Genomic DNA, 13,426 nt, shown 5'->3' on the forward strand with positions numbered 1-13,426 from the left:
TTTTTCCTACTAAGTAGATATTCCAATACTGTTGTACCCCAAGAAACATCTAATGAATGCACGAGAAAGGGAAATCCTTAATATACTACCAAAGCTGACAAATTTTTCGGAGTGGTGTGCTGATCAGTTCATATGCTAGAGAATTGTTTGCTAAAAATATCATTAACTTCTAACGTATTCCCCCAGTCGTTATGACCCGTCCTTGCCGCTTGCCATGCACGGAGATATCTGACAGATTAAAGTGCCTGTGAACCCAGGCCCTGCAAGTTAAGGAGATCCCGGATGAAGTCACGATTAAACAGAATAACATTCGTCATATATGCCCTCAAATATTTCAGTGAGGAAGGGGTAGTCTCTACTCTAGAATACACAAACAACTGTTACCTGTACTAAATCTTTATATTACAGAATCACCATACACATTGGGGTCAAGTGTGTAGTTGGTGACGTTGGAAAACCCTCTATAAGTAGGAAGATCCTGACAATGAATTCACAAACTAAACGAAAGTAATCGTGACAAACATCAACACGTAACAAACTTTCAAAAGCCATCCTACATGAGAAAAGAACTCCTAGTGTAACTGTAATCTGGTAGTCAGGGAGAGGCAGGATAAGGCAACGATTGTGGATGGGGCCATAATCAGTTACCGTTGGCTACAGTAAACACATACACTTTATTTGAAGATACAACTTTCAACAGTCATTTTAAAAGATTTTGCTACACTGACGGCTGAAGGCCTTACTAAGAAAGAATTAAATTTTTTTTTTTTTTTTTTTTTTTTTTTTTTTTTTTTTTTGTTGACAGGTGACGGCCACAAGCAACTTCAGAATACTCAACAGCTGAAGGTCTGAATTACAAGTGAGGAAGGCAGTTACATACTAACATTTACTAGACATTTTCTTCTTAAACAATCAAAACACTGTAACAAGCTATAGTAATGGCCTTATTAAGAAAGAATTGCAGATTGTTTGCCGACTGAAGGCCACAAGCAATGTTACACACAATCAACGGCTGAAGGCCTGATTAAGAAAAAAATTCAAAATTATTCGTCGCCTGAAGGCGACAAGCAATTTCAGAATACTCAACGGCTTGAAGGCCTGAATTACAAGTAAGGAAGGCAATAACATGTTAAAAACATAAAATCTTTTTTAAACAATCTTAACCAACTGTAACAGGCTATAGTGAAGGCTGAAGGCCTTATTAAGACAGAATTGAAAATTATTTGTCGGCTGAAAGCTACAAGCAATGTTACAAACAATTAACAGCTGAAGGCGTGAATTACACGTGAGAAAGGCAATTACATGTTATAACATTAGGGTAAATTTTAAACAATTATGACAACTTGACCAAGTAAGATGGAGTGATCCACAGACAGTGCTCCCTGAATCGACCTGAGGAAGGTCACTACAGCTATGTAAGCGGTGAGACAGGCAGCCAAGAGTAATATTCACCTAAGGAGGGCAACTCGAACTAGAGACGGTTTAAACGCCAATCAACCTTCTTAGCAAATTCACCTAACGCCAGATAAAGAGTACAACAGTGGAGTAATTCAGGCGAGAGCGAAGTGACAGACAGCACTGCGTCTCCAGAATCCGGTGTTTAAAACATCAAAAGGAAGAAGGAACCACTATAACTCAGGTAGACAAGGGAAACAATTATCCATATCCCAATCAAGGAAGCTGTCAAATTACATGCCATGCCAGACAGCATCGGCAAGACGAAGAAATGCACAGCCGCAAAATACGCTAACCTCCAGGGCAGGTAACTGAGGCGTTAGTGGCCACTAGGCAGTAAGATACAGCTGGTTGCACATCAGTAATAATAACACTAAATCCAAACTAACACCAAGTAGTAGAAGGCGGCTAACAGCTTCTGCCAACCTGACAGACTCCACGTGTTGCAGTTGGTCTCACCGACCCTTGGAAGCCGGCTGGAGTGGCCGAGCGGTTAAAGGCGCTACAGTCTGGAACCGCACGACCGCTACGGTCGCAGGTTCGAATCCTGCCTCGGGCGTGGATGTGTGTGTTGTCCTTAGGTTAGTTAGGTTTAAGTAGTTCTAAGTTCTAGGGGACTTATGACCACAGCAGTTGAGTCCCATAGTGCTCAGAGCCATTTGAACCAATAACGTATATTTACGAATACCTTTCTCGACTTTTAAGCCCTATGAACACAGACACGAGACGTGGCTAGCATGGACAAGAGGGAATGAGAAGAAAATACGTAACACAACTCCAATCTCCAATAGAATTGAAGTGAACACACAAGCTATCGACTCTCTTACTGAGCGCCTGAGCAAACACGGTATTTACCGTGCTTTAGCGGCGGCTGCTGTGGTCGGTAGTGGGGTATGGTGATGGCGGCGCATCGACGGTGTGCGGACCTGTAAACCTCAATACTATTCTGGCCTTGACTGCATCAGCTGTCGATAACTGCCCGAGTTTTCGTAAGGCGAATAACTGTGTTTTTCCCTACCTAAACAATTGGAAATGTCCACTCGCTCTGGCTTAGCGCTGTGTACATCTCTGACCTCTTTAATTGTTCCGCAGGATGTAACTAACCCGGGTCTAAATCCGTAATCTCCACTCCAGAGATATTACTAGATTTTCGAGCCCTGTCAACGCAAGTGTTTACTAAAAAGCTCTTCTAGGCCCACAGAACAGGAAGTGTTCCGTCTACGGTGGCCCTGGTCTGAAGAGGCCTCTCTCCTTTCTACCCATGGCCCTAGTCTGTATACGTTTTTTTGTTCCCCCGCTGTGCCTTGCGTTCATCCCCTACCACAAGAAGTAGCGGCCAATGTTGATTGTGGTGTGACTTGCGTCGTTTCTAGGCTCAATGAAGCTTGAGAAGCGTATTGGGGGTGGAAACTACACTCCTGGAAATTGAAATAAGAACACCGTGAATTCATTGTCCCAGGAAGGGGAAACTTTATTGACACATTCCTGGGGTCAGATACATCTCATGATCACACTGACAGAACCACAGGCACATAGACACAGGCAACAGAGCATGCACAATGTCGGCACTAGTTCAGTGTATATCCACCTTTCGCAGCAATGCAGGCTGCTATTCTCCCATGGAGGCGATCGTAGAGATGCTGGATGTAGTCCTGTGGAACGGCTTGCCATGCCATTTCCACCTGGCGCCTCAGTTGGACCAGCGTTCGTGCTGGACGTGCAGACCGCGTGAGACGACGCTTCATCCAGTCCCAAACATGCTCAATGGGGGACAGATCCGGAGATCTTGCTGGCCAGGGTAGTTGACTTACACCTTCTAGAGCACGTTGGGTGGCACGGGATACATGCGGACGTGCATTGTCCTGTTGGAACAGCAAGTTCCCTTGCCGGTCTAGGAATGGTAGAACGATGGGTTCGATGACGGTTTGGATGTACCGTGCACTATTCAGTGTCCCCTCGACGATCACCAGTGGTGTACGGCCAGTGTAGGAGATCGCTCCCCACACCATGATGCCGGGTGTTGGCCCTGTGTGCCTCGGTCGTATGCAGTCCTGATTGTGGCGCTCACCTGCACGGCGCCAAACACGCATACGACCATCATTGGCACCAAGGCAGAAGCGACTCTCATCGCTGAAGACGACACGTCTCCATTCGTCCATCCATTCACGCCTGTCGCGACACCACTGGAGGCGGGCTGCACGATGTTGGGGCGTGAGCGGAAGACGGCCTAACGGTGTGCGGGACCGTAGCCCAGCTTCATGGAGACGGTTGCGAATGGTCCTCGCCGATACCCCAGGAGCAACAGTGTCCCTAATTTGCTGGGAAGTGGCGGTGCGGTCCCCTACGGCACTGCGTAGGATCCTACGGTCTTGGCGTGCATCCGTGCGTCGCTGCGGTCCGGTCCCAGGTCGACGGGCACGTGCACCTTCCGCCGACCACTGGCGACAACATCGATGTACTGTGGAGACCTCACGCCCCACGTGTTGAGCAATTCGGCGGTACGTCCACCCGGCCTCCCGCATGCCCACTATACGCCCTCGCTCAAAGTCCGTCAACTGCACATACGGTTCACGTCCACGCTGTCGCGGCATGCTACCAGTGTTAAAGACTGCGATGGAGCTCCGTATGCCACGGCAAACTGGCTGACACTGACGGCGGCGGTGCACAAATGCTGCGCAGCTAGCGCCATTCGACGGCCAACACCGCGGTTCCTGGTGTGTCCGCTGTGCCGTGCGTGTGATCATTGCTTGTACAGCCCTCTCGCAGTGTCCGGAGCAAGTATGGTGGGTCTGACACACCGGTGTCAATGTGTTCTTTTTTCCATTTCCAGGAGTGTATTTTCCTTCTGGCCTATAGCATTCACATTTCGCTCCTATACTCTCAGACTCCGCCCATACGCGAGCTGTCCATGTGCAACCTCGTGTTCTCCACGCTTTCATTAAGTGATATGAGAGTATTTGTTAAAAACAGCGATGCTTTCCACTGTGACCTGTTTTCCGTTTTGAAAAAAAAAAGAAACATAGCTACAATATTTTTCGTGCTTTTCAGAGACCTCCCGTTGCGATTATGACAGCATTCCTTTCCTAGAAGCTTCCCCAGGCATCAGGTGTGGTCTTTCTACGCATGTTCTGTTCAGTCGTCTTTGCCCCGCTGTTAACTTTATTCTGTGCGACTCAACATTTTTCGTAAATGCGAGTTCAGTGTATTGGTCCTCTAAGAGCGGCCAAGCGGCCCCCTGCTATGCTAAAATGTTTCTTTCTGTTCCACGCAGGCGTGAGTCAGAGAAGCTCGCTTAATGGCTTATTGTTAGCTAATGGTGCCTGCCTGCCTACCCGTTGCAAAGGTTCGGCTGTTTTATGGCCCCTCAAGAAATGCGTTCCGTGTTCTACTTCTCTCGACGGCTGGGAACTCCCTGCGTCCACTTCAGTTCAAAGTGATTGCGATACTACGTGACTATTAACCTGCAAGGTAGGGGATGTTTGTTAGTATCGAGTTCATGTCGGCCACTATAGTGCCCCTTTTGACATATTCAAGCCGATATATTTGAAGTAACTAATAAAAGGACCCTGAATAATGTTATATGGACATAAACGACAAAATTAATCAATGAAAATGTATTAAATTAGCTTCAAAGAAAGACTATATCGATTGCGATGTAATAAAAATACATAATTTATATTTGATGAGATCATAGTGCATAACGTTCTCGAAACTAACATTATCTTTGTCATTATATATAAGAGAAAAAAGATATTTAAAATCACTTCGAGTAAGATCATTTCTTCTGCTGTATGTAAGGTACCCTTTCTACTGTAAAGCGGTAGCTTTTGTTTTATTTGTTCTCGTACGTAGCAAATAATTCAAGTGTGTATTCTGTGCTTAGTGGAAATATATTTACAAAAAGTAAGTTCAATGTGTTACTTAAAGAACCCACGCAAAAAATTCTTCCTGAATTAATAATTGCAAGAAGTTATTTAGCATTTTCTCAGACTCTGCGAAGCAAGCAGCGGTGATCTTTGACTGGCAACAATTGGCCGCCATTACGCGGCGTATTTAAATTTTTTTTTTTTTTTGTAACATATCACCACAGCCGGAGCAGAAGGAATCATTTCAAGTTATTCAATTAACTAAAGAGCAAAGCTTCACTAATTTTATTTCGTCAAAAAATGCATACTTTCAAAGATACGATTCATTCTAGGTCAGTGAAGTTAGCCTGCATTACATTTCGCCGAAAGCATTTGAAATAATTTGTAGGGAGCCTGGCGCTCTTTTGAAACATAATTTAATATTTATCTTTGGCCACCTACAAATCAATATATATATCCCTTTCTTGCGTTTCACTTAATAATAATAATAAATAATAACCACAGAAAGGAAGGTATAACATACCACGTATGAATGATTACTCTTTGTACTATGCAGATTAGTATCACTTTACTTGAACTAGAGCATATGTGAACGTTTCTATATTTAAAATAGTATGTTAAGTGCAAAATTATACAGCCAACTTACAAACTTACCATGAGATAAATTGAAATTATTGGTGATATAGGGTATTTAAATCTTCTCGCATGCCATATTTTCTTCCTGCTCAGCAGGATCATAGTGGGCCGGACCAGAATCTTAAAAAAATATGTAATATATGTGTTGTATAGCTAGAGAAGGCCGAAATGCACGCGTTAAACTCAAGCAGTCTGGCGTGAGGTCTGAAACAGGATACGTAATGAATGCTATAAAGAAAAGTACGTAGCTTCTGGAATACTTAACTTTAATCCACATTTGTAGAACATTGCTCTTGATGATACAGAAGTATTATAGGAATTGAATACGGCGCCTTGCTAGGTCGTAGCAACTGTAGCTGAAGGCTATGTTAACTATCGTCTCGGCAAATGAGAGCGTAATTCTCAGTGAACCATGGCTAGCAACGTCGGCTGTACAACTGGGCCGAGTGCTCGTACGTCTCTCTAGACCTGCCGTGTGGTGGCGCTCGGTCTGCAATTCCTGACAGTGGCGACACGCGGGTCCGTCGTATACTAGCGGACCGCGGCCTATTTAAAAGCTACCACCTAGCAAGTGTGGTGTCTGGCGGTGACACCACAATATGCTTTAGCGCAGCCCTTTTTCCAAAAATTGAAATTTTACTGCCCCCACCCGCCAATCCTGTTCCAGTCTACTTGCCAAATTTCTACTCAGTCGAACAACTACTAGATGATCCACAAACGCCCTGCAACTGAAAAACAATATAAGTATCTATTAATTTTGTTCAAACAGTGCCTCCGTTGGCAGTGCTGATACACTCGACTACTAGCTTGGGTACTTAAAGGTGTGTGCTTCGCTGGGTTCCTCGCCGTCTAATAGAAGACCATAAAGAGCAACGAAGGACTACATGTGCGTAATTACTCGCTCGTTACGAGGATGATCATGACATTTTTTGTCGAGCATCATCACAGGTGATATTATATGGGTTCACCAGTTCGAACCGAAAACAAGACGGCAGTCCATATAGTATAGTGCCTCCAAACCACTTCTCCTTTGAAGAAGAGGGTCCAAAGCCCTACTATCAGCCGGGAGAGTCATGGCAACGGTCTTTTAGGGCTATGAAGGTATTATACTGTTTGATATCCTCCCTCATGCTGCAACAATCAACTCGGCAGTGTATTCTGCTATCTTCAGGAAATAGAAGAAACGACTTCGTTGTGTTCATCGCCACAAAAATGCATACGAACGTCTCCTTCTCCATGACTACTCAAGGCCTCACATACGTCTGCGCACCCGAGAGGAGCTCACAGTACCTCACTGAACAATTCTTACGATTTGGCACGTGGAGCTTGAATGTGGTAGGGAAGCTAGAAAATCTGAAAAGGGAAATGCAACGGCTCAATCTAGATACAGTAGGGGCCAGTGAATGAAATGGAAAGAAACTAAGGATTTCTGTTCAGATGAGTGTAGGGTAATATCAACATCAGCAGAAAATGGTATAATGGGAACAGGATTCGTTATGAATAGGAAGGTAAGGGCTCAAACTCTGGCAAGATGAAACGAGAGAAATCTTGCAAGTAAAACTCGTTAAAAGACAAGATAATTTAATAATTAAAGACCATAGGAACGCAAAGGAAATTAGAGGGCATAATTCAGTTTCCAAAACCTTAGGCTAAGAGGTAACAACAGCCTACTCTGTACATGAGAATTGATTGTAATATTAGATGTCAAGGTTGCCGGGGACTCCAATCATCAAGAAATATTTATTACAAAACTGATAAGTGTGAGGAACATTTGCATGGAGGTAGAGTTATAAAGTCTGGAGTAACACATATGGGAAGAATTTAAATTACAGGCCCAATATTTCAGTGAATATTTTAATGAACCAATTGAGCCAGATTCAGTTCACTTGGGTCGAACTGGTTGAAACTTTGTCTCTAGGTTTCGGGAACACACTTGTAAATACACTCCTGGAAATGGAAAAAAGAACACATTGACACCGGTGTGTCAGACCCACCATACTTGCTCCGGACACTGCGAGAGGGCTGTACAAGCAATGATCACACGCACGGCACAGCGGACACACCAGGAACCGCGGTGTTGGCCGTCGAATGGCGCTAGCTGCGCAGCATTTGTGCACCGCCGCCGTCAGTGTCAGCCAGTTTGCCGTGGCATACGGAGCTCCATCGCAGTCTTTAACACTGGTAGCATGCCGCGACAGCGTGGACGTGAACCGTATGTGCAGTTGACGGACTTTGAGCGAGGGCGTATAGTGGGCATGCGGGAGGCCGGGTGGACGTACCGCCGAATTGCTCAACACGTGGGGCGTGAGGTCTCCACAGTACATCGATGTTGTCGCCAGTGGTCGGCGGAAGGTGCACGTGCCCGTCGACCTGGGACCGGACCGCAGCGACGCACGGATGCACGCCAAGACCGTAGGATCCTACGCAGTGCCGTAGGGGACCGCACCGCCACTTCCCAGCAAATTAGGGACACTGTTGCTCCTGGGGTATCGGCGAGGACCATTCGCAACCGTCTCCATGAAGCTGGGCTACGGTTCCGCACACCGTTAGGCCGTCTTCCGCTCACGCCCCAACATCGTGCAGCCCGCCTCCAGTGGTGTCGCGACAGGCGTGAATGGAGGGACGAATGGAGACGTGTCGTCTTCAGCGATGAGAGTCGCTTCTGCCTTGGTGCCAATGATGGTCGTATGCGTGTTTGGCGCCGTGCAGGTAAGCGCCACAATCAGGACTGCATACGACCGAGGCACACAGGGCCAACACCCGGCATCATGGTGTGGGGAGCGATCTCCTACACTGGCCGTACACCACTGGTGATCGTCGAGGGGACACTGAATAGTGCACGGTACATCCAAACCGTCATCGAACCCATCGTTCTACCATTCCTAGACCGGCAAGGGAACTTGCTGTTCCAACAGGACAATGCACGTCCGCTGGATGAAGCGTCGTCTCACGCGGTCTGCACGTCCAGCACGAACGCTGGTCCAACTGAGGCGCCAGGTGGAAATGGCATGGCAAGCCGTTCCACAGGGCTACATCCAGCATCTCTACGATCGTCTCCATGGGAGAATAGCAGTCTGCATTGCTGCGAAAGGTGGATATACACTGTACTAGTGCCGACATTGTGCATGCTCTGTTGCCTGTGTCTATGAGCCTGTGGTTCTGTCAGTGTGATCATGTGATGTATCTGACCCCAGGAATGTGTCAATAAAGTTTCCCCTTCCTGGGACAATGAATTCACGGTGTTCTTATTTCAATTTCCAGGAGTGTATGATTCTGCCCTTGATTGGCATTTAACACAGGAGGTACGCCTTATGTTACCTGTGGACAGAGGATTTCATGTACCCCATGTTGAGCCTAAAAAGCGAGGGCTGGATATATTAGAGGAATCAGAAATCTTTATAAACCAGTCGCCCAACCATCTTTGATTTTAAACGAACAGCTGTCTTCTAGAGCCGGCTGCTGTAGTCGATCGTTCTAGGCACTTCAGTCCGGAACCACGCGGCTGCTACCGGTCGCAGGTTCGAATCCAGCCTCAGGCATGGATGTGTGTGATGTCTTTAGGTTAGTTAGGTTTAAGTAGTTCTAAGTCTAGGGGACTGATGACCTCAGATGTTAAGTCTCATAGTGCTTAGAGCCATTTGAACCATTTTTGTCTTCTGGACGCAAGTGGTTCTCCAAAATGTTCAGCGAAATATTGGGCCTGTAGTTTCAAGCATTCCATTCGTATTACCCAAGTCTTTCTATCTCTACCTCCATGCAGCTGCTCCCCATACTTATCAGTTTTGTTACACGCATTTTTTGAGAGTTCCCGTCTCCGACATCCTTGATATCTAATATTATAACTACTGATGACGTAGCGAATTGGTTGTTGTTACCACTTAGCCTAATGCATTTGGAAATTTTATTATGTACCCTTTTTTTCTTTGCTTTCCTGTTGTCTTTCATTATTAAATTATTTTATCTTTTGACGAGTTTCACTTGCACAATCTTCTTCGCCTAATCTAGCGAAAGTTTGAGTCCTTGCACTATCTTAAGACTAACAAATGTTTCAAATGTCTCTTAGCACTGTGGGGCCGGCCGCGGTGGTCTAGCGGTTCTGGCGCTGCAGTCCGGAACCGCGGGACTGCTACGGTCGCAGGTTCGAATCCTGCCTCGGGCATGGGTGTGTGTGATGTCCTTAGGTTAGTTAGGTTTAAGTAGTTCTGAGTTCTAGGGGACTTATGACCTAAGATGTTGAGTCCTATAGTACGCAGAGCCATTTGAACCATTTTGAAGCACTGTGGGACTTAACATCTGAGGTCATCAGTCCCTTAGAACGAGAACTACTTAAACCTAACTAACCTAAGGACATCACACACATCCATGCCCGAGGCAGGATTCGAACCTGCGATCGTAGCAGTCTCGCGGTTCCGGACTGAAGCGCCTAGAGCCGCACGGCCACTGCGGCCGGCTAAGACTAACACTTTGCTAATAGTTGTAAAAGTTTAATTTTGTTTGCTACATTTCTTATGGAAAAGAACAAAAAGGTTTCTGTTTTGTCATTACGTGGCACTACTTTTGTATTCATCACCGCCCTCTCGTGGCCTAACTCGTCTTCCTGGTTATCGCGTTGTAGCTAGTCAGTTAATTTGCTTTGTTTGTTAGATACTGTCTTTCCAGATCTGATGACCAAGATGTACGTGTTGTGTGTTTCAGCTGTTTGATTTCGACGATATTTGCTGTGTATTTCTGGTTTGCAGACAATCTGAGGATTGGTTCTATCCGAAACGCATCAAATAAAGTCATTGGTTTATCAGCTAGTGGCTGCTTGTTTAGTGGCAATACGGCAGCTGTGCGGTTCTACTATTGATTTGTTGTACTGTGGCTTTCCACAGTCTCGAGATGTAATGGCAGGTGGTTATTTCCGTTCTTACGCAAATGGAATAGGTGTTCATCTTGGCTTAAGGGACAATGCTCGATGGTAAATATTTCTTCTCGTTGGTGAAGGTAAAAGAAACATGTTCAGTGCATGGACATATATTAAACGTCACGTGGTCTGGACTCATGCTACAGGGCATAAGTGTGGTGAGTCCTCTCATGCAGCACAAATTAGTCCCCACCACCATTCACCGGTGACTCAGACCGGTGCGCCCTTGTTCAATTAACTCACCTGTAGCAGCCGCTGCCTCCGTTCCTTCTTCGCCGACCTCGATGAAAGCCTTGTGCAAGACCATGTCCACGTGTAGCGGTTCACTTCTGGTAATTCCAGTGAAGTTCGCCTTGAGCTCGCTGAACATGTCGGTCATACCAAGCTGAAAACCCATAAGTGCAATATTACCTGTATAGCCATAAGGAGAATGAACCCTGCAAATATCAATGGCTAACCTACTGTATGGGAGGAAAACTTCTTGTCTGATACTTAAAATGTGGTAGAGTTATTTCATTTTCCGTCTCAATCTCATTCCCGAATGTAAATTGTTATAGTAACTTAACATTACGTAATAAATGAAGTTCCTTATGGCTGATAATATGTAACATAAAATACTACATTTATTACTGCAGTCAGCCTCAAAATCAGGCCAATAGTTTCGGCTATAATCAGTTTTAAAGGTAGCGCAGCAGCGAAATTTAGAGACTAACACAGGAGCCATTGTTGAAGGGTCACGAAGAAAATAGGCTCTCAAAGTTACATAGTGCCCATAGGACAAGTTCGAGAACATTTTTCCACAGAATCGGCATATCATTTGGCGCCACTCCTCCCCCCCTTTTCCCTCCTACACTTTCATTCATTCCAGTTTTCGCTACTAATTGTGATACGCATCGTATAAGGGGCGTTATTTTTACATCGGAAATTCCACAATCACATCTGCATTTTGTGACATTGCCGAATTATCATTTGTGCCTTCACGTTTCTATTTTCCCTCTGCATTTTCTATAAACTAAGAGCATCTTCTCCCTCAGTGACATCTGCACCTCCCGCTCTTCTGCTACCGCTACTTTTTCACCATTACGTGCCATCCCCATATTTCTTGTATGGTCTCCTCTTTGTAACTGTCCTTTTGCCCTGCTCTGACTCCTCATCTGGATTCACTGACATTTTATTACAAGAAGTAATTTTGTTCTCACTATACTCAGCAATACATGACATACCAACACTGTATCCCAAACATGCCATACACTAATACCTTACCAAAACTTTCCAACGCCGACAAACAACCCAGTCGTAAAAATAAGTCATAGAAAAGATGAAAAAAGTGCTGAAAGAGAGCAACACAGGTTTAGTTAAAGGCGTCAGCTACTTAAATTAAAGTTATCCAATTTTGTTTTATCTATCGAGGATACGACTCTAAATTAGTTTCTTCTCGTTCAAAAGCCAACGGTTGCTAGATCGATGGCAGCGTATTCGTTTGACGAATGCTCTATCCTGCTACGACAGATTTTGGGCAAAAATGCATATTCCGACTACCCATCAGAGTGTCTGAAGTTAGCGACTCCTGTACAGGGTAGCCATTTTAAGTAAGACGCCAACTCGATTTAACAATCCTTTTGGTTATTTTTGTGGTGTGTTATGAGTGGGATGACTGAGGGACAGATCGCTCCCCATGAGCTTCAGATGTATAATTGAATTTGTTGTGCAATGGATTGCATAATGAACAAAGGAATGCCCTCATAAGTGACTTCTGGGTGTCAAGTCTTACAAAATGATTAATGATTAATAAATGGGGTACTTTATCTATCTACTGGGTTGACAATATTGGTCAAGCTTCATTGTGTACGACTTTGTACTCAACGAAAAGGAAAGGCCGACTACAGAGTGCCTTTGCTTTTTTTCCCCTTTATTGAGTTTTGATTCCCCCCGAAGGGAGCGGGCTGGCAGCAGCTTAGTATGCTGCTCTTCAATCTACAGAATCTGTAAAACATAAGAAGATAAGAAACAATAAAAGCAGACGATAAAACGGTGACGTAAATTGTAAAACGGCGGAAAATTGTGGAAAATTAAAACAAAACAAAGGTGGGGGGGGGGGCGATGCTAATAAAATACACACGAAGCTGACAGGTAAAATAGTGGACAGACAATTAAAAAACACTGCGACAGTCTGGTTTCTGTTCGCAAGAGATATAAAAATCACACCCAGCGACAGCATGATGTCCGTTCGCAACACTTTGGAAAAGATGCACAGCATTTAACAGGGCTGGAAACACCGTACTAAAAAGTCGTGACTAAGATGACAACACAGCAAAGGGCAGATGGGGGGGGGGGGCTGGACAGATGAGGGGGGAAAATGGGGGAGGAGAGGAAAAACGAAAAGGGGGAGGGGAGCGACTGACGGAGAGGATTCATAAGGGGGCCGGGAGGCAGATCAGACGCGAGAGGGAATGGGGAAAAGCAGAGGAGGGAAACGCAAAAGGACTTGGGGGAGAGAAGGGAGGCAGAGAGAGGGTAAGTGAGGAAAAAACTGGATGGAAGGGGGGGGGGAGAGGGAGCCCAA

At 45.3% G+C, this 13,426-nt stretch overlaps 1 protein-coding gene across 1 annotated transcript in view; it reads right to left on the reverse strand.

Annotated features, from left to right (window-relative positions):
* LOC126149027 (serpin B6-like) overlaps positions 1 to 13,426 on the reverse strand; it is a 93,457-nt gene that overhangs the window by 7,091 nt on the left and 72,940 nt on the right. The window contains exon 7 of the mRNA XM_049915789.1: positions 11,107 to 11,248. Coding sequence (XP_049771746.1) covers positions 11,107 to 11,248 — 142 coding nt within the window. The remainder of the gene's footprint in view (positions 1 to 11,106; positions 11,249 to 13,426) is intronic.

This window comes from Schistocerca cancellata, chromosome 2, assembly GCF_023864275.1.
Source record: "Schistocerca cancellata isolate TAMUIC-IGC-003103 chromosome 2, iqSchCanc2.1, whole genome shotgun sequence".
In the NCBI taxonomy this organism is placed as follows: Eukaryota; Metazoa; Arthropoda; class Insecta; order Orthoptera; family Acrididae; genus Schistocerca; species Schistocerca cancellata.